Genomic DNA, 26303 nt, shown 5'->3' with positions numbered 1-26303 from the left:
AAAATAAATTTATCTTTTCACCTTAAACCAATATAATAGTTGAAAACATAATAAAATATAGTTGTGTCCGTGCAAAATATGAAACATGAACGCGTGATAAGGTACATGTAGAAGATCACGAAGCGACCGCGGATCACTTGTCTACTCGCGCCGGATCTCCTCAGCCATGTGCGATGGATGATCATCATTTAAATGTTTAATATTTAGGTGTTGTTGTTGTTGATTTAAAGCATTATTTGTACAGTTTATAAAATATTTTACATAAACAAACCAACCATTAATTTATGTCTGACGGTGTTTCCGATTTGGAGTAATATCGTTCATTAATATTCATTTACACTCAAATTTAATTAAATAAATACAAAATGGACAAACTTTGATAACATAAAATTAAAACAGTTCTTGTATTTACGGCTATATTAACTTAAACACGTTCATATGCATGGAAGTGTGCGTCTCGGTGTGCGAATCTTGTGTATTAAATAACTGCTATGTAGTGCAGCCGTGGCTGAGATCATCGGCCGTGGGCGAACGATAGATTACGTAAAGGTACAACGCACAAACCCGCACAGCTCAGAACCCAGGAAGCTTTGAAAAGATTGCAGTATAATGACCTTACTCTATCAAATAAAAGTTATTTATTTTAAACTTAAAAACCCACAATTGATCTATGTCAATTATTGCTTTAGATTGAAAATGACATTCCTTTATTAATTAAATGAACGATTTCTTAATTGACACCCAATCGTTTAATCCATAAAAAAAATATGTGTAATCAAAACGAAAACAATTCTTGAGTTTGCGGATATGAGAGACGCAATTCTCGTGTATTAGATAACCGCTGACCGCTAGGTAGTCCAGCCGCGACCATGGTGACCGATTTTCTCGGCCGCGGGCGAGGGAGAGCTTACGTAATCGTACACACACACAGCTCTGATTCAAGGTAGATTTTAAATGCATGGAGTTAATAACTAAAATGTAATGCATAGATTTTTTTTTTCATTCCATATTTTGTGGTTTACTAGAAAAGAAAAACAATGATTTGTTTCCCAAATCCAGTTTTTAAGGATTGTGCATTATAGGAACTTAACAACATTGACTTAAACTCCTAAAATAAAGCACGTATTCTAAAAAAAAAAAAATTCTTATGAATTAATGCCGTTTTATAAACCAGCATACTTTCTGCGGTAACTTTATGCCAGTTGTACGCGCAAAGACTTTCGTTAACTTGTCAAATGAAAACAGGTACATGTTAACATGTAAAGCATTTTACACTCATACTACACAAATCTCATACAAAATAACATTGTAACGACCTTTATGAGATCCCAACAAACAACTTTTCCAGCGACAGCCATATCAAAATCCTAACCGTTTTTGAGTTATTAAGCAAAATTTTTTAGGGGCCATTGGCCCTTAATTTAAGGGGCCAGCCCCTTTTTATTGGTGTCAAATTAAAGCCCTTGATATTTTGCACAACTTTTATTCTACATGTCTTAACAAAATGTTTTTCGTTTAAAAGATATAAAGGAAAACATGTCTAAATTTTTGCACTTTTTTGAATCCTGTTTTTTGACCCCCTACCTTTTCCTAAATAAAAAACGTAATCTAAAAACAAAAACAGATGTGCACAACTACTATGTCTCTGTTATTCAAATTCGTTAAATTCCCATTCCCTGCTATCATAGTCTCGGAGCCTTTGTCTGGAAACAAAAGGCCCTAAAAAAATTTAAAAGGGGAATAACTCTTTAACGGAAAGGGAATTCTACATTTTATGAATTGCTTAAGATAGTGTTTTGTAAAGTACATTAGCCCTAAAAATTTGAGCAAAAACCGTTCAGAAATGAGCAAGATATGAAGCCTCAAAGTTCGCGTCTAGGAAACAAAAAAAAAAAAAGAAAAATAAGAATAATCTTAATTTTTTTCCCGCACAATAATAGAAAGGTCTTCCGTTGGAAACGGAAGACCTTAATTATATAAATCCAACTCTTGTATAAAGTAAATATAAAATCTATCATAAGTACATTTCTCTCTGGATAAGAAAATGATGCATTAAAAACGAATTATTCAGGACAAGTTAAATAAATATTTACACAGATACAAATTCCGTGTACGATTTGTTAACATTGTTCTCATTACCACACACCCTAGCTGATAGCCGAGAACATCTCAGCCTGAAATCAAATATCACACGGAAAATAACGGGTTCAAAATACAACTCGGGTTTTAATTAAATATAAATTATATCATAAATATTTTTGTTTCTGTAAAATACGATGCAACAAAATGTTATTGCATAAAAGTTAGTGTTTACGCAGGTATACACTCTGCGTACGATTTAATATATTCGATATACAGGTAAATATGTTACCTTGTTCCTAAGAACTTCGTTTTTCATTTTCAATGTTAACAGATATGATTTACATATAATATTGGTTAATTTTGATCGAAAACATTTATAAAATTAGTATCCTGACGGAATGTTGGATAGGATTTTTTCAATTCTTGTTCGATAAATAATCGTATACAGCGCACCGAACGAGTTGCAACTTAGTAATAAATTTACTTGCTTATGAAAAGGCACGAAACGATTAACAAGATAGGATAAACGGAAGAATTGTTGAAATTAAACGATAAACCTGATAGGATTAGCGCACGATAGGATAGGATTAACGCACGATAGAACAGTATACACGCACGATACGATAGAATTAACGCACGATAGAACAGTATACACGCACGATATGATAGGATTGATACAAGATACGATAGGATAGGATTGTAAAAAATAACGTTGCGGGTACTGTACAGAGATAAACATTGCGTATGGACATTTTATACTACGCAGTGTGTCCTGTCTGAGTAAAGAAGCTATATGGACCTGTGGTGCAGACAATATTATAAGACTTTGCAACCTCCGTGGGAAACTAATTAAGTCAGTCCAAACCAAATCAGGAAACAATCCATGGGACATAGCAGTGACAAGGAGTGGGGATCTGTTTTATACTGATACAGAAGATAGAACTGTGAACATAGTAAAGAAAACACATATACAAACAGTGATCAGACTACAGTGGTGGACACCTCGCAGTGTCTGTAGTACCTCCTCTGATCTCCTGATTGTCATGTTAAGTGAGGGAAATAAACAAACAAAAGTTGTACGTTACTCTTGCTCCATTGAGAAACAAATTAATCAAAATTATTCAAAATGATGACGAAGGGCAACCTCTCTGTTCATCTGGTATTCACACTAAATAGATCAGCGAGAACAGGAACCTAGATATCTGTGTGTCAGACTTTGGAGCTCGTAGAATAGTGGTGGTCAATCAGGCCGGGAAACTCGGGTTTGCCTACACTGGACCTCCGTCTTCTTCCAAGGGGTCATTTAACCCAATCAGAATTGCAACAGACAGCCAGGGTCGGATCCTGACAACAGACTGTTACATTTACAACAATCACCGTATCCACACCCTGGATAAGGATAAACAGTTCCTCCGCTACATTGGCAACTGTTATTTACAGCGTCCATGGGGTTTATGTGTGGACTCAAGAAACAAAGTTATTTTGGCTGAGTGTGAGAGAGGTAAAGTGAAGAAAATACAATATCAAATGTAAACAAAATCTGTTTTTGCAAATAAAATATGTGTACTTAAAGATGACATTTACTCAGAATGAAAAATAATTCCACTGATGATAATGAAAAGTCAACTATTGTAGTGTTATTTTTCTCTTTCAAAAAAGTAGGTCAATGACCTACTTTTTGAGTTAATGGCCATTGAATATATTTAGAAAAATCAAGAAAAATCCCATAAAACTTTACACAACAATTGATATTTTCTTAATTGTGAAAAATATTACAAATAATTAAACACTTTTTAAAAATAAAATTCAGTTTATGAATGGTAATGGCACTTAATAAATACAAAGCATTAACATTTCAGCAACAATTTTTCAAAATACTCAAGTCCAAATTTCCTCTATCAGTTTTCAAATCCCTACCCATTTTTGATCCAATTTTACAAAAAACTGAATGATTATAATACAAAAACATATACAATATTAAACTACATGTACTTATATTGACCTTATTTTGATTTCATAAAATTTATCTGAGGTCAATGATCAAAATTTTGAGATATGGTGTCTTTTATCATTTTTAAGCATTTTCCAATATTTTTGCAATTGTGCCATGCGATTTTTTAAATGAATAAGTGGGGTAGAACCAACCGAAAATATGCAAAATTAAATAAACTAAAATATAAAATCTTATCTGTTTATATTAGAGTACTGCCAAAATGTTTTAGCGGAAAACAAAATTTGCAAAATTTAGTCCGAATTTTCTCTGTAATAATAAAGTAGAAATATCGAATGTTATGTCAATAATAATACATTTCATAAATACTTTTTGTGTTTAGAACAGATTTTACTCACGACATTGAACTTTATAATAATCCTGATTTGAGAACTCAAACCCTGAGTAAACAACACCCTTAAGGTAAACATCATACATAATAAAGTATGTGAATCTACTGTTTTACGTTAAGTAATTACTAGACTTTGACCACTGCGTGCACGGGTTGACATTGCATATGATATCGGACATTTACGAAATAGATACATTGACACACCGTATTGTTGACATTTACATAACCAAGCTTTAAGCCGAAAATAATGCTATTAATTTCACTACACTCTGCTGAGTTAGAATAATCTAACTGTGTTTCGAGACAGTTCTTCACTACAGTTAAAGGCTTCCCCTATACCCGTAAAGTAGCAAAAAATTGCAGATTCGCTCCGAAACGATTTTGGAGAAAATTAATGAAGCTGTATTGAAAATAACATTCAAATTTTTCATAAAAAACTATTTTGATGATGTAAATAACTTTCATCTAAAAATTTGATTTATATTAATAAAGAATTCAACACCTTTTCACCAACGTATTTTACTCGATATTTACACACGATGTTTATATACGGAACTCTCGGGATTTTTCTTCTTATAAATGCACTGAGTTAGAGTTATCTCCCGTATTTTTTTTTTTTTTTTTGATGAACAGAATACAGTGTATAGCAAATTTTTTTTTTAAAAAAAATACACGTTTTTGTGTTATCGTTTCTGAGTTTATAAATGCAAATTTGATATTGTGGAAACATAAACTAAAGAGCCTCCCGTAACTTAGCGTGAATGTTATGCCCATGCGCAAGATTGTAATTTTAAAAAATCCAGATGATTTCCGGATTTTTGTTAGGAATTGCCGTTGATTATTAATTAGCGAAGCTTGATTGAGAAAAAATAAAAACAAATTGGTAATCTTCAGGTACCAATGATGTTTGAAATATATAAAACAAAACACAGTATTTTGATTTTCCTAAATGTCAAAAATGTTTTAAAAACGATATTTGTTTATAACGTTGTAATTTTATATTACAACGTTATAAACAAATATCGATTTTGATATTATTGTTTGATTTATTTGAGGAAAATGTTCATTCAAAATTGTAGATCATATCGAAACAGGGAAAATTCCGACTAATTTTTCATTTTCTTTTTGCTGCTTAAATTTTTTATGTAGCAATAGCATCGTAATATTATCAATTTTTGATAGCATATCTTTAAAATTGGATTACTGATTAAGTATTATAATGAAAATACCAACAAAATACAGGCAATACCTGTTATTAGTAGTTATGTTTAGTTCTCCTATAAAATTTTGTAATACTCAATCAAATATCGAGAAAGTTTAGAAAATCAATTGAGGAAATTCCGAATAAGTTAAATTTAGGGTTTGAAGTTCAGTTTTTTGTTTAAATATACAATAAGTAAAGGTATCCATTTTTTGGTTTTATATTTTGCAATAATCTAAAATAATGTAACCTTTGGTAAGGATGGACGATTTTTACGTTGTTTTTTTTTTACATTCAGAGGTCACTAGCATAAAAGTAGGTCATTTGGAAGTTAAAAATAGCACTACAATAGTAGAGCAACAATGTGCAATTAGTAGTTTTCCGTTTCTACAATGTATTAGTAAAATTTTTGCAACCCCTGAGTAAACGTAATCCTTGGAGTTTAGTATACAATTTTCCAAATGAACGAATCCTGAACTGTTACAACAGAGATTTCAGACTTAATGTTTCAAGTTTTTATTTCAACATAAATAACATTAATGTGTGAAGAGTATTAAAAACAAGCTACATATTTATGTAAATTGAAGACTAATACATGTTTGTATGCGTAACCACTTTTTCAATACAATGATCATTTTGAGATTATATCTAATCCAAATCCAGACACATTAACAAAAACAAAAGTTATATATGTCAGTCAGTATTTGTTATCATTTTTTGTGGATGTGAGTAAATAGAATTCCTTTAGTACTGGTAGCGTTTCCTGTTAACCTTTTTCTCCATTTAATGAATTCTATAAAAACTATTCCATTGTAGCAAAATAATAAAATCTTAGCAGATTAATAATAAGCATGTAGTTGATCGATCAACAGTTTAGAAACAATTCATGATCAGTACAGATGCCGTTTTTAATCAGTTCTCGGGATGTCAAATGTATGGTTTATCTCTCTGTAACTAGGAAATGACATAATAGCTGTGGCAAAGTTCGGGATCTCCGTCTGAAAAAGGAGCTGAATTTTCTTCTTAAGTGAAAATAACATAAAATGTCTGAATAGCCCGTTTTGTGAAAATAAAAGGTCACTTGAACTTATAAAAGAGCTCTAATCTGATTTTTGATTCAAGCATGTTCGTTTACATCATACTTCGATAAATAAACGAACTCTCTTGCCTTTTTAGATGACCTGCAATGTAACAAAAGGGTGTACCGGTGTACCGGGGCTAAAATGTTTTATAAACACAATGAAGAATCGTGTTTTAACTGTGATTTTCCATTAAATATGAAGGAAAAAAGTAACAAATCTCGACGTGTTCGCATTTTGACTAAACACTGGGGCCTTCAACTCAACATTCAGGGATATTGACGACGTATTATCAATTAACAATTTTATCAGCATACTAACGTCGACTGGATATATCCCGGTGAACTTGTAATAAAAGATACTACTGAGTCTGCGTCATCTATTTCATATTTGGATATTTTACTGGAAATGGACATTGATGCTAACCTAACAACAAAACTTTATGTTAAACGCGATGACTTCAATTTTTTCTATAGTCAACTTACCTTACTTATGTAGCAATATACATTCATCACCTGCAAATGGTGCTTTTGTCTCTCAGTTAATTCGATACACGAGGACATGGTCTTCGTATGAACAGTTTCTAATGCGAGGCAAGCTACTGACAAACAAGTTGATAAAACAGGACTATCAACAGTCTCGTTTAAAGTCATCTTTTCGTAAGTTCGATATAAAGACCTTGTCAGCAAATACAATCTTCCATTGGGGAGCATGCTGACTGGCGCTTTTCATACTAATTGTTAGACCATAATTAATCACGTAATTGATTACGAAGTTTTCCCCGATTACGACAAAGAGCACACGGCGAGTGTGACCGGTCAATCAGCAGAGGATGCTCACTCCTCCTAGGCACCTGATCCTATCTCTATCTTTTTAGAGGTCCATGTTGCTCTGCTTTGAATTTGAGTTTCGCTTTATGGATTTTTGAGGTGGTTGACAGTTTGTTATTGTCATTTTTTTCATATATCTAGAACGCATACAGTCTCTCCATAAATGATATTTAACAGGCTCTTGTCTTCCTCTTAAAAATGATGCCAAAATGAATAAAGGTAACGGGGTAACTTTTCTCATGGTTTAACTTAGAATATTAAGAAACTGTTTCAATTTCTACATACTCTAGCAATCTCTTCAAGGCCTCAAAGTGCGGGGGAAACAATAATGACGTCATAATGTTTTAGCACCATAAAGACGCTTTAGAATCATTTACTAGACATTGATCTTGCTGTTTATTTTTTAACACAAATACATGTATGTCTCAGCAAATTAAACACGGTGCTAAACCACGGTTCGAAAATAACACCGAAAATAACACCGTAAACAGTCTTGAGAAGTAAAGTATTAGTACTGTTTACAGTTTTAACGATATAATACCTGCTAGTGTGTAAGGTTTAAAGCTCAGCTTATATATATATATATATATATATATATATATATATATATATATATATATATATATATATATATATATATATATATATATATATATATATGCTAGCTTGAACACTAGTGAGTATACAGCTCACAAAACTAATGACTAGCCTACGAAAATCTCAAGTGTGAGAGCTGAAATAGCTGAAGTGTATACATTGTATATATAAAGGTCAAGAACTAAGATCCCAAATAACGCTAATGAAAATGCAACGAAGTTCAAATATAGGGTGTCGAGAGATTTATTCTTTTCAGTACTCTTTTTATGTCAACGTTATCAAGTTAATTTCTTCAAGAACTGAGATGTGCTTTGTTGGGTTGATTAAAAGATTTAAAGAGGGTCAATCAAACAAGAGGTCAATAGGCCTTAACGGTCACCTGAGTATCAAAGCCCATACACAAAATTGTGGAGGAGTCTCATTAATGCATTTAATTGAGTTTCCTCCCTGTCTGAATTCTTTTGGAAAGGATTCTTAATTCCTATAGTTTAGCACAAGATCTATTGCTCATATCAGAGTGCATGGCCTACTACTGAAAAGTTGCACAGCTTCCATACAAAGTATTTTTTCCAAGATATGTTAACTGTTAAAATAGGTTTTATGTATGCATACGTACAAAATATAAGTTTGATACTATTTTCACAAATCATGGCATGCGTACAAAATAAATTCACTGGCTTAAAAATGTATCAAAGTAGTTTCTTTTATTTAAATGGTACTTGCTGCACTAATTTAGATCCTCAACATGGCAAAAAAAGAAAACATTTGTACTACAAGACTTAGTTATCAAGTTTATTAACAGTTAAACTCGTTTAGTACGAACACGGATATAGCGAATTCTCGGATATAGCGCGTTTTTCAGATAACAAAATTTATGAAATACAGCCACATAAAAATATTTGATATGATTGAACATTAAAAACATTTTAACAAACACAACCATTTCATTCCACGTTTTGCCACATCCCTCCTGTCGGGAGAGGGGATTTTGACTTAGTGGAGTCGGGTTTGCTTTACGGACCATGTGGGGTCGGGTTCTTATTCAGACTCTGTGGGGTAGCATGTAGAGTCGACTTCTTGACCACTTTCTCTCCTAGCAGAGGGGCATGAAGAAAACTGACAGTACTACAAGACCCGTGCTGCTCGAAAATCAGGATCTACAAAAAATTACAGTTAATCTTAAAAATGGAGTTTTTTTTGTTTTATCGTTGTTATTATGAACAACGTCTACGATGTAAGCTATTCCCGAGATCACAACTCTCATTTCAAATCTATTTGCAAAAACTAATCGACAGATCTAGAAAAAAAGAAAGCACAAATTCAATTTATCAAACTGAGTATTACTTTTTAATTGAAAAAAAAAAAGAAAATGAAATTGACTATATGGCTGGTACCCCATTTTGACCCTGTTTCAGCAGCGGAGCTGGAATGTACAGGGTCCTTGTCGGCCCTACTTTCCAGTATCTCCCCAAGTTAAAGTTGTTCACTATTACAATGCCTTTATTCCAACCCTGAAATTAACAATACACACAGTCATTGAATACCTGCTCGTTAAATTACATTTAAGTTGGTTCGAGGGTCGTTGCAATTTTTTATTTTTTTCTGTAGAAAAGTTCTGTATAAAAATATAATTGAATTTTTATTAAGAGCTAAATATGTGGAATGTTTATTCACTGTAAAATAATAGTTCTACTACAGTTATTGCCAAGATCAAAGAGATGCTGCGGACATTATTCTCCAAATTACCACGAACGTCATCAGTAAATTATCAGATCAGAAATACCTATTTGTCTCGCACTGATCATGAAAGTACATCTTCAAACCGAAAAAAGTTTTAAAACCATGTCAATTTCACGTGTTAGTTCCAGTCAAAACGATGTGTTACTTTGTACATATGTAAGAGATCAATGCGTCAGTTCCTAGGACCTCCCTAGCACATTTTCACAGCGTGTTTTTAAATAAAATATATAACGTGTAGTAGTAATAATCTTATTAAATTTTCCTTATAATATTAGGAATATGATTCAAAGATATTTTATAAGTGAAGAGCATTAAAAATCCAAAGAAAAAGTATGTCGTCTGCATGCGATTCCTTTGATGGATACACATGTAAACATTACAAACAAAACCGTTTGGGTTACACGGAACAGCCGTCAAAATGACCTAGATCGTCTCTCTATAGGAGAAACGATCTGTAGAAATACTGGGATGTTATTAGAATTGAAATAAAGTTCTTGTAATCGTGAATGTTGCAGGATAACCTCCGAGGTCGAGAAATGTTGTTTTTGAAATATAAAAGCCGAGGCGTTACTTTTTTTCTTAAATAACTAAAACATATTGTATGTGAAAATCTACAAACATTTTATGATTAGGTTGACTACCCATCCTTCTGCATGGAAATTTCAGAGTTTGAAAGTGAAGATAAATAAGTTGAAGATTAAAATCGAATAGAAAATACAAATAATTTGAAAATCATCACAAAAATCTCCGTTAGGTATTGTTACATATTACATACATGTAACATACACATATTCATGTTCTATTTGGTTTTATTGTCAGTTTGGTTGTTTTATGTCGTACGTTTTAACCTATATGTATTTGATTTGCTATTTTCGTTTTGTAAATCTACAAATATTTTTTTTATTGTATAGTGAATGTCTTTAAGAGAGCGGCAGTTCAATATTTACCTTCATATCAAGAAAAGTATCGCATGGAGACGAATCTATATGTAACGTTGTCTTGGCGACTAGTGGTCCCCTCACTCCCTCCACGGGAGACTTTATATTGGAACAACGACGGAGGCTTGAATGGAAAATAGATGTCATTGAAACTTAAATATATAACAACCGTACTGTATTTGTTGTCTGCTTTTGATTTTAAGATACGAGTGACCTTTTAAAATTTTAATCATCACTATTATATTTAATATTGCATTTATTTCCGGTTCAGTGCCATTTACATCTACAAATAACGTCACTAACTAGACTTTTTTGAATTGGTGTTTCTTACCTCAATTATTTTAATCTACTAGGAAATAAAACAGGTTTTTAAAGTGTTCATACTTCATTTCACACTTTATATACATTTATCATTTCCTTGAGTGAATAAAAGCAACACAAACTAAACTTACTTTAAAAAAAAGTGAAAATTTCAACTTACCTGTCAAGGAATTTGGATTTGAAATCTAACGGAAAAATTCGCCATTGCTTGATTTCCTTTTCATCCAATTTTACAGATCCACAAATACCTTTGATACATAATAACGTTACATAACCAGTTTATTACCCTTTGTATTTTGAAATCCATCAAATACACAAAGGTCATGAGTGGTGATATTAAATTTGATTGACTGACAGAAGGTTTAACTGTAGAATTATCAATTTAACATTTTAAATATTATATTTTGGTAAATCCGTTATACCTTTCCTCTCCTCGTTGAATCTATTGGAACCATACTCAATATAATTCACTCGCCCGTGGTTTTCCACCAAGATCTCTAACCTGCTCCCATCCTGAAAAAAGCAGACAATACATATCTTCGTTACAATTTTGAACATATATTATCCAGTCTAAACCACCGCCCTATATTCTTTAAGCGTTATGAGTTTAACTTAGACTACGATCATTTGACCCATTACAAAATGATAGTATATACAAATTATGTTACATTATTTTGGTTCTGTCATTATTGATACAAATATGTAGATCTAGACATAGTCATAACCCTTAGTGCCATTCATAATTGCAATCATGGTTATTGATTATAAATCGATTTCAAAAGTCATTGCAGGATATTAAACTTTCTCTGGAAACGAAAGACCTTACAAAACAAATAAGGAAAATGCTAGTTTGTGTTGTAGAAATCTCCAAGACCTAACACCTTCATGTCATAGGGGCTTGGTTCTTGGATAGTGAAGTTTTTAATTATTTGTTTATAAATAAAATAAAAGTACTGAGTTCACTTTCACTAGAATAGTGGCGAAAGTAGAATGGCGTATCACAGTCATCGTCCCGGATTTTCAGAGTAAAGATTGTAGAAACGCTAAAATAAAGAAACTGATACCGAACGCAGGGAAACTCAAGACCTGACGACTGTTTCATTAAGCATTATTATGCCTTCTGTCAGTTTGTCACTATATATTATCGCATAGTATCAAAGGATTTATATAGCGTAAGCATACTATGCCGAAATAGAGCACGGCAAATGTTTTCAACGAAACCTACAGCGGGATACGAACTCACGACGCTAAAATCATACCAGCTTGAAACCCAACGCGTTTCCGCTACGCTAAATTAGCCGTTACTTACAGTAACGGTATTTATATATATAAAACGTAGATATATACGACTGACATCAAGCAATCAAAATTATTCATTTTTCCAAAAACACTTCATTATTGAGAATAATTTTAAAGTTAAAGTTTCTTATAAACTTATGAACACATTGATTGAACATTTAACAAAGAAATTCTACATGAGAATCACAAAAATGCTTTTTTTAAATGACGCTTGATAAAGAATGTACAAGAAAAAAAATTAAATGAGATTTCGTCTGCTAAACATTTCGAGTTTTCTCGGTAAGGTCAAGTGTCTCTCATTTCTTGAAAAGAACATAAACCTTTGTTGACTTTTTATTGTTCAACAACTTTTTGATTAAATAAACAATCAAATCAATTGATTAATTTGAAGAAAAAAAACAAACAAACGCTTGCTTTTGCGGTGATTATTTTTAGGGACTTGCCAACACTCGAACGTCACAGCTACTAGCAAAGCACGTTTGTATTTCAACAGTCGGCATAATAATAACAATAGTGTTGTGTTGTGCATGTACTATGCCTAAATAGTAGTCAGGGTTTGATACATAGTATCAAACCCTGACTACTATTTAGGCATAGTACATGCACAACACAACACTATTGTATCAAACCCTGACTACTATTTAGGCATAGTACATGCACAACACAACACTATTATATAAATAGTTGACGTTGCTACTAAGCCGTTAGACACTGGAAGTGGTGAAGAGCTTTACTAAGCACATGTACGAGGGTTGTCCCAAAATAGCGTAGACAAGTGGCGTTATTCAGTTAATCGAAGACAAAGGAAGATGAAATTTGTGCCACAAAGGGTTCAAGAAATTTGCATTCAAATAATGTTTTAAAATCAAATATTGTTTGAGAGGAAATTAGTGAAATGAAAGCATGTTAGATCAGAAATTCGACATGCGGCGCAATGTCAAAAACAAAAAGTTCAAATCAACATAATGAAATGAAAATTGCGAGGAAAAAAGCTTATCGAATGAAAAAATTCAAATAAAACATACATTGATATTTGATAATAATTTTATTATTTACTCAGAAAATGTTTTGGCTATAACAAAACTCATTCATATTTTATATCGCGCTTTGTGACAAGTTATAAAGTTAACTTGTATTAAAATGACGATATCAGCGTTTAAGGCGGCGCAGCAGTAACTAATACAATTTTGTAAAGACCATGAAATAAATCCTAAGCTGCTTTGGAAGTAAATGAAATTAACAAAATCGATTAGATATTCGTTTTGTGAATAAGTAGTTAAATAACATTAAACATATTTGAACAAGTATGATGACAATAAGTGAAAAAAAGAAACCCCGAACGATATCAATGGACGTCAAAATGCTGAACGACACATTTCGGCAAGACGGACGTTAGACAACAAGTAATACAGGGCAAGTTTGGAGCCGACAGATCGTGTGTACTTAAAAATATAAAAAACAAAAAACAAACTAGAAGTATATGTTGAATGTGCACTCAGGGTACATGTTCAAAGATAATATTTTTTCGGAAATAAAACGTTAATGTTATCTTTAACGATGTGGAGGGTTTAGCAACAAAGTAAAACTGGAAATTTTCGACGTCGCACCTTGCGCCGCCTGACAAAACTTGTTACTAATTATTCATTTTCTCGAAAAATAAATAAAGTACAGATTTGAACTTTTCAGCATTGTTTGCCAAAGGGTCATTGAAGAAAACATAGAAGTCTAATGAAATTCATCTTCGCTAGCCAAGGGTTTTCGGTCCACTTTGCTCCCCAAGTGGACCGAAAACCCTTGGCTAGCGAAGATGAATGAAATTGCAGTGAACAGATTATAAATTATGTGTCCTGTCTACATTATTTAGGTTTTTCAATGGGCATGTTCCCGATAAGAGTTTAATTTTATTTTTTTTTCCATTTTGAATAGACAAAATGCTTAACAAAGCTTTTTTTTAAAAGATCAACTAAAATTTGAATGTCAAGTTTCAAGCGGGATGCATAGCATTTTATTTTTTGTTAGTAAACAATGCTCGTGCCATGTTATTGTTTACATTTAGGTTTCTGGATACAAAATATCACTTTCATAATTATCTAAGATGTATAACAAACAGAAGAGATTGTTTATTTATGTGTACATTTAACGACGATTAGAACAAAAACATTTGAAATTTTTACTTCTATGCAACGAATGTAAAGAAACACATGGCACAAGCTTTGTTTTAAATCAGAGAATAGCGAGCCATACATCTGGCTTACAACACAGGTGCTTGTGGACTGGACCGTGCACTACACCCCCCTCGGCCTCCCACTCCTTTCTATTTTTTTCCAATTTCTTTTATTAATTATCGTTAACAACCCCTTATTTATGTCTCCAGTCAAAAAAACAACAGAAATATCACGACTCTGTGGCATTTTATATTCACACTCGTTTCCCCTATATATAAATCAAATAGGGGAAACGAGTGTGAATATAAAATGCCACAGAGTCGTGATATTTCTGTTATTTTTCGGAAAGGGGGGGGGGGGGTTGTATAAGAATATATAACTTACGTTTCCACGGTGTTAAGTCCACACGCCCTCATCTTCCGGAAGCGGTCCCTCTAGTAGGGCGGAACTACCCGGAAGTAGTGCATGGTCCCGCTAAAGATCCGCAGGGGTTTCCCGTCCAGGATAAAGTTCCCGTCCTTGAACGTCAGGGCACCTGTGCTACAGTAGACCTCAATCATTCTGTGTCAATCCTGAGAGGAAACAGATCTCTGAAAGAGCACATGTGGAAAATATTGGGATTGTGTGTATCAGGCATGTACAATATTATGCAAAGTTACATAAGACTTGTTAAGAACTTTAAAAATATAAATTCTCATAAAAATGTTTGCTTTTGAAGAATCTTAATATCTGTAAAGGATAATTGATAAAGAGCGCTTTTAAGGGGAAAGAACATTAATGCATTGCCACCTGAATTCCCAGCACCCCCCCCCCCCCACCCCCAACACACACACACACACACTCACAGCCAAAACTTTCTTATTAAATTTACATTTAAAAGTGAAAAATAAAGGACCCCCCCATCCCCACTTTTTGGGACCATGTGAAAAATCGAAGAAAAAACAAGAAACCGAACAGTAAAATTGAGGGCAAACTAACCCCCCTTTCCCCCTCTCTTTGCTTGTAAAGATTCTTGGGTAACCCACCCCCCCCCCCCCCCACACACACACACACCTTCAAAAACAATGCTACGTTCGTGCCCAAGAGGGGACATTTATCTTTTCGTTCAGTTATGTCAAGGCCATGGCGAAATGTTTGTGTAGTCAGGAATATGCACATTGTGAAGTAATTCGAATGTTAGAGCACGCATACACATGCATTGACTAGAACCTTCAACCCTACACAATGTATTAACAATAGAAAACAATAGAGTCAGACTCTTCAATGAAATTCACTTCATTTCCGTTCGTTTTGTTCTACTATTCTTTTTTTAATTCTGCACGTATGGACACTATTTATGCTATGTGATAGGAGTAAATAAAACAGTGTGACATGTCCTACCTTGTGTTGATTCAAACCCCTATCTATGTAGGTCAGACAAGTTAGTTAAACTTGTGCTACATATCTATAAAGGTGTACATGCATGCACATGCATTACATTTTTTAGTCATAAGCATTTTTCAATTTTTTGTTCAATTTGATTTACGTCTCTATTAAATGAATAGTCAAAGAAAACACAGCGATACTGGAGTAATCAAAAAAGACATGGAACTATTTTGCGATACAAAGAACAATATTTTTAATTTTCAGCAACTTTATTTTTCTTCGTGAGTTATATATATATTGGAGAGAATTGATCAGTCTGTAAAACGTATTTTGTGTATAATTTGGCTAAAATTGTTAACGATAAATACAGTATTTATTTTATGTTATATTGTCCGCCGTGATCCTTGATGAAATCTTCCACAATGACAGGAAGGGAAGAGAAAGCCTGGGTCCTGGCAAGCTCAAACACAGAGGGCTGGACAAAACAACAGTCAAAATCGTTCTCAATAATATTAGTCAGTGTTTACTATCTTCAATCATTATTGAATTTTCTGAATAACTTTTGACATTTCTGACCCATAAATTTACATCAAAAGATTGATTTTCCAATTATGATACCCTCTCTCTCTCTCTCTCTATCTCTCTCTCTCTCTCTCTCTCTCTCTCTCTCTCTCTCTCTCTCTCTCTCTCTCTCTCTCTCTCTCTCTCTCTCTCTCTCTCTCTGATATGCATACCCCAGTCATACTGTAGTTCTTGAATCCCCAGGATTTACCATCGGGTGACATAACACAACAAAGGGCTGCAACTCCGCTTCCTATTGCACAAATTGGTTCTAAAAGATGGTTAAATAATCATGTCAAATTAGCATGATCGAGATCTTTATTGTTCATATATATTACATAAGATTTTAAAGATTCATAATTATTATGTGTAAAACATTCAGTCTAATCAAGTTCTGATCATCTGATCCAATAGACCTTGTGTAGCAATGAGCAGATTGAATGATCTTATTTAATCAGATTGTCAAAAATCGAACTCTGGAAAACAACTGCACTTTTAAATATGTTTGGCACTTGGATGATCTATGATTAACTTTTGTGTTTTGATGATGACAGGCATAAAATATTGACCATGACTTATGGTATAAAACCAACCTAACTTATAACATTCTATTAATAAGAGATCAAGAGTAAAACAACAGTATATCAAATCTTAAATCATTGGTGTTGAATAATTTAGAAATAAAATAATTCCACTCCTCTAATAATAACAAGTTTTTCCATATTAATATTTAAGTGAGAAGAATAATGTAGATTCCTATTTATATGCACCGAGAATTTAATTCCAAAATTCAATTATTTTGCATCAACTCTCTCTCTCTCTCTCTCTCTCTCTCTCTCTCTCTCTCTCTCTCTCTCTCATTTGATGATAATTATTATTCAGCAAATAGATGAAATTAGGTGTGCTTCTTACTTTTCTCCCTGATGAAGTGGTTAACAATCTGACTGAGTTCTGTGTTACTGGCCAGGTCATGGACCGCCCCGGGGGACGAGGGAATCAACAGGGCAGAGTATCTTGCCGCTGAGGAAAAAAAATATACCACTATTACACCATTAAAGTAAACATGTATAAATGGGAATCGTAGAATTCACATGACTGTATATCTACTTATTAAATAGGACAGAGTACCTTGCCACTAAGGCACGAAAAATATATTACTGCATCATACATGTACACGTTTAAAGGGGGGGGGTCAAAGAATCTACATGACTTATGTCTAGTTATCAAACAGGGCAGAGTTCATTGCTGCTGAAAAAATACAAAAATACTTTACAGCAGTAAAACAAGGAGAATCTTGATGCATTATGTGTTATCTAGTGTTTAAACTTGACTAATAGGGCAGAGTACAGTGCTGCTGAGGAACAATTAACAAATACATGTACATGTATTATATTACTGTACATTGTACATTGCATTACAACAAAGAGAATCAGAGAACCATGATGTACACTGTGTAACCACTTTATCATGATTTTAGTCCTAGTATTTGGCCACTTAGGATTGAAAAATAGTTTTCAGGATTAAAAAATCTGTTTCAACGGAAATCATGTTAATTAAGGTCACTTAGTAATTTAACACTGTCATGTATTTTACAGGTCTATAGAGATATACATGTAGATAAGGCTGGTCTTGTACTAATGGACCACTGTGCATAAAGATTAGGTACTCAGGTAGAGGCAACTCATTGAACTTATTCAACTTATTCAAAGTCTATGGGGTTGGATGAGACTGTACAAGCTCTTCCAGTCAAAAGTTTAAAGGAGAATGGGATTAAATAAGGTGATTAAGTACACCTGTACTTACAGTCCACTGTTTCGAATGCTATGGGGTTGGATGAGGCTTTACTCCTGAACTCGTTGAACCAGCGTCTATTGTTGTCATCCTGCTGCACATACTCCACATTCTTCGCCTGAAACATGACATGATTTCATAATGAAGTAAAGGCTCAGGTTATAAGTACACCATCCAATAACTCAATATTACTTGTTTACATTTTTAAGAAATTAGAGGGGGTGATCTAAACAAGGGTGAAGCTCAAGATGCTTTAATTAGAAAATCAACACTGTTTTACGACTGAGCCAAATGTTAACCAGTTCCTAGCCTACTATATGCACTATTTTGCAAGTGATTTCTCTGTACATTTGTATGTGATCAGTGATAGAGTCATGAATCAGGAATACAATTCATAGAGTTCATAACATTTACATTTATATATCAAGATTGATTACTGATAATTTTTCTTTTTACATGTACATGTACTAAATACAGTGACAGTTGAATGGCAGCTAGTGCTGGTGGTCAAGTGGGAATCGTGGGATTGTTTAAGGAATGTCAGATTTATTTCACTCTATTCTTATAATCCTTCAAACTTTCAAGTGTATGAACATGACAAAGAGATAATGATTACATGGTAGAGCTTACGTGTGGCGAGGCTAGCTGTATGGAGAAGTTGGAACTGGCAAGTGTGTAAGCCTGGATAAATGACTGTGCCGATACACCTGTAAACACAGACAAAACAGGATTTACATATACCATGTTCAGACATAAAATAGTATACACTCTTAACACTTAAATACATTTAACAGCTATATGCACCTTCATGTATATACTGTAAATAGGGGGACCCGCCCACTCTTGACTGACAATATTATTGTTTTTAAGCGATACTTCTAAGATAAACACTCGCTACAAAAACAATATTTAACCTTTTCATGGATTGTTTTGGTTTGTGTGTTTTCTACAGCTGTTACCCAGATTCTCACCTTCAACCGCTGAACTTAAAACCATCAAACAATGTAGTCTGGGCGCAGACATCTTTCACAAATGGAAACTCGAACCCGATATAAATATATGTAACAATGTGCTGTTGAAAAAAAATATTCAGCACAAGGAACCGTTACAGATGGGACGTATTTTTAAAGCTCTTACATCTACTAAAGTATTTGGAGTTTAATAACTCCATAAGGTAGAAAGTTAATTTTTGTACGGAACGTTTTTTATTTTTTTTTTCGATTTAGCGTGCGTTTGTTTACTTCTGGTTTCGCTTTCGGTTTGAAACATAATAATGAATGCTCAGAGCCCATGTTCATTTGACTGGACAGACGGTTTGGAAAAATATCCTGTATACTGTAGAAAGGAGGATGGAGTACAAGGAAAGGATTCAATGGTAAACAGCTTTGTTTTGAACACTGTCAGCGGAAGTGAAGCCCTTACCATATTTCTGTCACTTGCATGTACAGTACATCTACAATCTTGTGGTACAATTGAGTATATTAAAACTTTTGCCCATAGACACCTGACGTTATATATCAAATATATATCCTCTACCTATTAACACGTGTATTATGAGGTAGAAAGTATATATGTTTTATAACGTCAGGTGCCTGTATTTTTGTCATACTGAAAAAAGTTTGACTTCACTGAACAACATTAGAAATTTGTTAAGAAAACATGATGTTAATTAATGACATTACTTAACCAACATTTTCATATTTTTTTGTCTTAAGATTGTAAATATAGTAAAATATGATATGGATTTTTAGTTTCAGTATGTGAAGCACAACATTCCCGGTCCAGGCATTGATAAGGAAAAATTCCTTCATGTTTTTATCGGTTGTTCCTGCCATGAGTGTATCAGTAACTGCCCTTGTGTGCAGAGATTTGGTCAGAATTACACTGAAGATGGTAAACTTAAAACTTCTTATCTCGACACAGACGAACACAAGGTGATGGTGGAATGTAACAGTAACTGCAGCTGTTCTAAAACGTGTGTAAACAGGGTCGTACAAGGTGGAGTAAAAGTGAGAGTCGAGTTATTCTGGACAGTAAGCAAAGGAATAGGAGTCAGGACTCTGGAAAATTTAGATCCCGGTGCGTTTGTCTGTGAATACGCGGGAGAAATCATCTCAAGAAAACGGAGCCTAGCTCAACGGAAAGAAGACATGAATTATATTATAACCGTTAACGAACATTGCAAGAGTGGTGTGATAAAAACTCATGTAGATCCTAGAAACTTTGGCAATGTCGGGCGATTCCTCAACCACAGCTGTGATCCTAACCTAACAATGCTCCCAGTACGGGTTGATACTGAAATTCCATTACTTTGTTTGTTTGCAAATAGGAAAATAAGCTCAGGTGAAGAGTTGAATTTTCACTACGGACTTTCCTCAGGAGAAGAGAGAACAGTTTATTCGGATATGATCGAAAAGAAAGTGGCTTAATACCATGTAAATGTGGTTCACAATCGTGTCAGGGTTATCTGCCCTTTGATAAGACACTATTTTATGATTGATGATAAAGAATATATATACTATATTAATTATCAATAAATTCCAAAACATCATAGAATTGTTTTTTTAGTTTTAAATTATACTTAATATCCATAGCAGGATGATAAACCATGGTGTTCAAGTTTTTTGTTTTTAATACATGTACTGTTTATTTTCTAATCTGTCAACTCTAGCATAAATATTAACTGTGCATGTATTATACAAACAATCAGTTTTTTCTACAAACAAATCTTGCTAGAAGTTTATTCATAAATAAAATCAATGCACATGTACATGTATAAAGTTAACATCGGTTAACATAAATATAGAATACATTGAAAACAAAACCCCACAGACTCAATGTAATGAGAGAAGGAATTTTGTCTGAAGTCTAATACTGTGTATGGGGTATTCAAATACATTCAGTGTTTAACTTTGAATTAAACTGAGGTTTTCGGATGTATGAATGTTGTCTAACAATGCTGTTTATCCTTGTAAAGTTGCAGTATCAGAACAGAGCATCAATGTACACAAAATTCTAGTCCAACAGCAACTGTATGGTCTAAAATTCCTCCTAATTCAGATTTTCCTGTTGATTTAAAAAAAAATGTCTCCCATTTAAAAAAAATGTCAGTGTATGTTTACACATCTTTGCAAAACATCAATGAAGTCAAAACTTTGAATTGCATCTCTATGGTTATCTTCCAGTAGCAAATGCTGTCTGCTACAAGCTTTGGTGTAAATCAGATTTTCAACATTCTGTCGTGCAATGGGCAGGGATCTAATTCATCCTTGCTATGGGCGGGGATCATACTTCCTGAAACAGACTGCAGACGTCCGGTTTCCTAGCCAACATGCCCGGTGTGAGGCTAGAGTTATCTGCCCTGATGACAGCTTCATTCTCCAACAGATATCTACAAGTCTCTGAATGCTGACCACCGGCTGCAATGTGTAATGCTGCAAGGAAGAAGTGTACAAACTGATCAAAATGCTCTCAACAGTTGTGTATTGAGTAGTGCTTCACATGACATTAAAAAATTACAAATTACAGGTACCAGGTATTTCATATAAACTCATGAAGTAAAATATGATGTTACTAAAAAAGTATAATGTTATTGAAAGTTTACTGCTTAAAAAATTGAGATATTAATCAATGTATACATATAAAAGTATAGATATATGAATTGCATGTCTTAATATTGTTTTAGAAGCCTGTAAATATGAAATAATTTTGTATAAAACCTTGCTTTGTTGACCGTGTACCTGTTCTACCTTTCGTGTCGGTGACGTTGACATCAGCTCCTGCTGACACCAAGTAGGAAATTACACCGAGTTGTCCTTCCTTGAAACAAAATAAAAGTAGTTTGAATTGTATTAATGTTCCCTAACCCTTACTCCACCTCTCCTTACTTTATTTTGACTTTAAATTTAATTTTTTTTCCTTGCAAGCAATACCAGTGGCTTTAGAGAGTTCAGTATTGTAACACTAATTAGTACCTTGGCTGCAACAAACAGTGGCGTGAACCCTTTTGATGACGTTGAGTTGACATCGACCTTTAAGCTTTCCACCAGGAATTTCACCGACTTCAGACATCCCCCCCTGGGCGGCCAGGTGGAGGGGTCCCAGGCCGGCATTGTCCTCACGACACAGGTCACCCTGTCAAACCAAAAGCACACAACAAAATGACAACACATGTCACTGTGTCAAACCAAACATAATGATGACATAGCTGTATAAGATACAAGGCAGAAAAAATACTTCAAGTTCTTTTACTTGATATAATTTGGTGAGTTATCATTAAGTATTAGTGGTCACTAGTTGAATAGATGTGTTGTTATACATACATCAAACTTGAAGATATTAAGATGGTCAGTAGCTGACAAGTATTTTTATGTTATTCTTTTTAATCTCGTTAAAATCATGAAACAGTCACGATCACATCAACTTGAAAATGTGCATAGATGGAATTTTGTGAGATGATATCATTTAACCAAAAAGGTCTAAGACTATTGTTAATCTGCTTTTGTGCATGCATAAATTTTCAAAATGTAACTGTAAAGCTATATTTAGTTCAAGCTTAACATGTTTCCATACCTTTTGTGTTGAGATGAGAGTTTGAGCGACCTCCACATGGTCTGATTTAATGGCGTCAATCAGCGGTGTACTTCCAGAGCTGTCAGTAGTGTCCACAGTAGGTGGCCCGACGTTTAGCAGGAAAGTCACCACGGAGTGGCAGCCATGTAGAGCTGGAATATACAATCCAGTAAGTGTACCCCACTACAGAGCTAAAGTTACACATAGAGTAAAGAAAGAGGAAATACACAACATAGAGGCCAGCCATGTAGAGCTTGAATATACAACACATATAGTAGATTTAGCCCATTACAGAGCTAGTTACACATAGAGAAAGACACTATAAGGTGGCAACCATGTCATTAACAAATCATAAATGCTTTCATGTTTTATAGGATTTACGTCATCATTCTCAGAGTACACATTTCGCTAAAATCAATTGTTACATGTACATGTACTGTATATATAATTTGAAAAATGAACTTGTGTTAGGGATCGCAATAATTCACAAAAATCCTTGTTGATGTGTATGACTTAGCATTTTATTTTTATTGACCTGCTGTATGTAGCGGGGTCCTCCCATTCTTGCTGGCAGTGTTCATCACAGTGTTGTTATGATCATACAGAAGGCGGGCAATACCAGGTGTCCTTCCCTGAAAACAAATATATTTTTAATAAAAAAAACTATGGTAAAATGAAGAGAGACTGCTACAGTGGTCTACTGGTCTGAGAGCTACAGTACCGATCAGACCCAACCTAACAGAAAGTAAACCCCAACTAAACCCTGGGTTACTTTGTGGGTTTACTCCGAGTTTAATAGAGTGGACCCAGAGTAAACCCAGAGAGTAAACCCCGATCAGAAATATATCCCTGAAAGCAGATGCTTCATGTGTATTCGGAATATACAAGAGGCAGGAATTACAGGCAGTAAGATGGTAAAATAAAAGACGGGTCTGCTTCAATCACCATTTAGTGCTTCAAGTTGACCCTAAAAGCAATTCCCGTGTAAACCCAAAGTAAACGCCTAGTGGACCCAAATTTCCATGAAGCTTAATTCAGGTTAGTCAATTGTGCTGGAGATAGTTAGATTGATTCCTGACCTTGACAGACCTAATTTGTAGATGGATAGCAACTACATTGTATTCCTTCTTATTTAAGCCACTCAGAGTAAAAAAAAACAATTTAAAGATGCGAAGCTCTCCCCGGAGTTTTTCAAATGGTGGGCAATAGGCCCTGAGAGCCAAGTATACCTGGGTTTACAAATGTAATTCTAAAGACCTTCACCCGCAGTTAGTAATATATTAAAACTAATGGAAGAACAAATTACAGTCAATCCAATCTGAAAGTAAAAATGATCTGTTATATATGGGAACTTAATAAGGTCAACATTTCACAGAGGAACTACATGTAGTATGAGGTACAAACCTGCATGCAATGTGGAATGGGGTCCATCCATCTTTGTTCTTCAGCGATACATTCGCACCAGACTTCAGAAGTTGTTGGATAACCTCAATACTGTCCTTTGTGCAGGCCAGCATTAGAGGTGTCCTGTAATAATATATTCTCAATCTGTATAACTACTTGTACATTGGGTTGGGTATACATTGTTTGTTTCATCAGATTTTTATGGCAATGCTTATCTACATTTCGCTAGTACCCTACGTATCAATTATTGAATAAATTTAAAGTTGGTTTAAGTTATCACAGGGAAAAATGATAGAGTTTATTTGCCAATCTTGGACTCATTCCATTGGAGTACACATTTACCATCTACAGTTACTCTAAAATCATTGAATAGTCAATCACCTTGGTTCCCAATCACCGTGGAAATGAGTATCAGTCACAATTTTCCCTGATTTTTTACTATAGTCTGTCCCAAGATATCCTGAATACAGATTTTGCTTAATTGCTTCATATTTATAAATACCTCAGGGTTCAAATGAATGAAAAATTTCGAAATACAATACAATGCAATGCTAAAAAATGTGATGTCTACGAGGATTTTTTATTTAGTATGATAACGTTGAAAAATTATGTGATGTATTCCGATTGTATTCCGAATGGAGAAAAGATGTAAACAATCCCCATTATAAATCTCCGAAAGGAATCTGTTTTTGTTCCAGTGAATTTTTCCGAGTGAAAGATAATAATGTGTCGATGAAATTATCTTGGAAATTATCCCTTTCAACTATTTCAATTCGAATGCACTTCTTTCACAGGTATGTGTATTTTTATTAAAAATCGTCCAAATGTGCTGCATAAATATCTTGGGACAGACTATTAACAATCACCATGGTTACTGGGCTCTGACCCACTCGGTACCATGGTCTCTGGGTTTACCCTAGATAGAATGTTCTATCGTTAAAATGACATATGTCCTACGGACCCGGTTTAACGATAGAATTAATCCCATATACTCGCTTCGTAGCAAACAAAAAAATTATATCGGGCTGTATTTCACCTAAATTTTCATATGATTAGTCTCAAATACCTACAATGTTGCTCTTTTAGAATCTGATATTACCACATTAACTGTTTTTGCAACGAAACCACTGCCACTTTTAACATCACGTTTGAAAGTTCGCTGTTTGTGGTCGCCATGTTAATGATAAATTCCGAGACAATCCGAGTGCGATTTCCGACAAAATGGCAGGCAAATTCAAACGTGTATTTTAACAAAATGCCTTGGTAAGACTCATGAAATGGATATTTTGAGGAATAAACTACATATGCATGTTCATTAAGGTTTGTTATGTATAAAAATGTGATTTTCCCCCGCAGATTATTTTTAACGGACTTAAAATTGACACAAAGCTGATCCGCTTCACGGCTGCTACATTGCAAGTATATGGGACGAATTTTTACTGTGACCTGAGCGTAGCCTTGTCACGGTAAGATTATTCTTTCTATAGGTTTATACACTCACCAATCAGCCCTCTTTAGGCTGTCCACCTGCGCCCCGAACTGGAGTAATATCTGGACGCATTCCAGTTGACTCACTTGAGCGGCCTCGTGTAAGGGTCGCTTGCCGTCAAGGTTGGATTTTTCAAAATCGGCACCGGAGAGTAACAGGTGCTCCACGAGAGCCGCATGGCCACATCTTGCAGCAATGTGCAGGGCAGTGTCTCCTGATTTTTCGTACGACGTATTCAGCGGAATTTCTGGGTTTTTAAAGTAATCTAAGTCACCATGTTGAGCTGCTTTGAAAAGATCATCTGTCATAACAGAGTGTGGTATGATTCTTGAGAAAGGAACTATGCAAGTATTGACCAAGTTCGCACCAATCTTTCAAATTTTATCGGAAATAAAAATAGGTCGGTTTGATGAAAAACCGAGCACTGTAGCTACCATTTTCCCGGTTTGTCATCTAACTGAATTTACATATTATAGGTTGCACACCAACTAATTTTTACTATATATTCTTACCAAAACTACGCAACT

At 34.2% G+C, this 26303-nt stretch overlaps 2 protein-coding genes and 1 pseudogene across 3 annotated transcripts; 1 reads left to right on the top strand and 2 right to left on the bottom strand.

Moving 5' to 3' along the window:
- Window positions 1-15020: 15020 nt before the first annotated feature.
- LOC128169196 (glutamine amidotransferase-like class 1 domain-containing protein 1) lies at window positions 15021-19439 on the bottom strand. 2 transcript variants are annotated; one of them, XM_052835364.1, is made up of 6 exons: window positions 19283-19439; window positions 18942-19018; window positions 18324-18429; window positions 17433-17540; window positions 16694-16791; window positions 15021-15184 (listed from the first exon to the last, which is right to left on the bottom strand). In XM_052835364.1, exons 1-6 carry the CDS (start codon window positions 19332-19334, stop codon window positions 15161-15163), a joined length of 465 nt encoding a protein of 154 aa, XP_052691324.1. In that variant the 5' UTR covers window positions 19335-19439; the 3' UTR covers window positions 15021-15160. The 2 variants fall into 2 exon arrangements, with proteins under 2 accessions (XP_052691324.1, XP_052691323.1); XM_052835363.1 differs by lacking the exon at window positions 15021-15184 and adding an exon at window positions 16333-16434.
- A 120-nt stretch (window positions 19440-19559) lies between these two features.
- LOC128169192 (probable histone-lysine N-methyltransferase set-23) lies at window positions 19560-20755 on the top strand. The gene is made up of 2 exons (XM_052835357.1): window positions 19560-19686; window positions 20063-20755. Exons 1-2 carry the CDS (start codon window positions 19585-19587, stop codon window positions 20738-20740), a joined length of 780 nt encoding a protein of 259 aa, XP_052691317.1. The 5' UTR covers window positions 19560-19584; the 3' UTR covers window positions 20741-20755.
- Window positions 20756-21096: 341 nt separating this feature from the next.
- Window positions 21097-26175, bottom strand: LOC128169186 (ankyrin repeat domain-containing protein 16-like; annotated as a pseudogene).
- Window positions 26176-26303: the final 128 nt, after the last annotated feature.

This window comes from Crassostrea angulata, unplaced genomic scaffold (assembly GCF_025612915.1).
Source record: "Crassostrea angulata isolate pt1a10 unplaced genomic scaffold, ASM2561291v2 HiC_scaffold_106, whole genome shotgun sequence".
Classification (NCBI taxonomy): Eukaryota; Metazoa; Mollusca; class Bivalvia; order Ostreida; family Ostreidae; genus Magallana; species Magallana angulata.
Note: the sequence above shows the minus strand (reverse complement) of the source record. Positions and strands in the feature narration are given on the sequence as shown.

What these genes read in the sequence shown, in the direction of transcription:
- LOC128169196 (XM_052835363.1), bottom strand. Translation starts at nt 19,334, where the DNA reads ATGTCTGCGCCCAGACTACATTGTTTGATGGTTTTAAGTTCAGCGGTT. An exon ending in AGCATTCGAAACAGTGGACT is followed by an intron (nt 17,541 to 18,323) that starts GTAAGTACAGGT and finishes TTTTTTCCTCAG; the next exon opens with CGGCAAGATACTCTGCCCTG. An exon ending in AGAACTACAGTATGACTGGG is followed by an intron (nt 16,435 to 16,693) that starts GTATGCATATCA and finishes TGTTTTGTCCAG; the next exon opens with CCCTCTGTGTTTGAGCTTGC.
- LOC128169192 (XM_052835357.1), top strand. Translation starts at nt 19,585, where the DNA reads ATGAATGCTCAGAGCCCATGTTCATTTGACTGGACAGACGGTTTGGAA. An exon ending in TACAAGGAAAGGATTCAATG is followed by an intron (nt 19,687 to 20,062) that starts GTAAACAGCTTT and finishes ATGGATTTTTAG; the next exon opens with TTTCAGTATGTGAAGCACAA.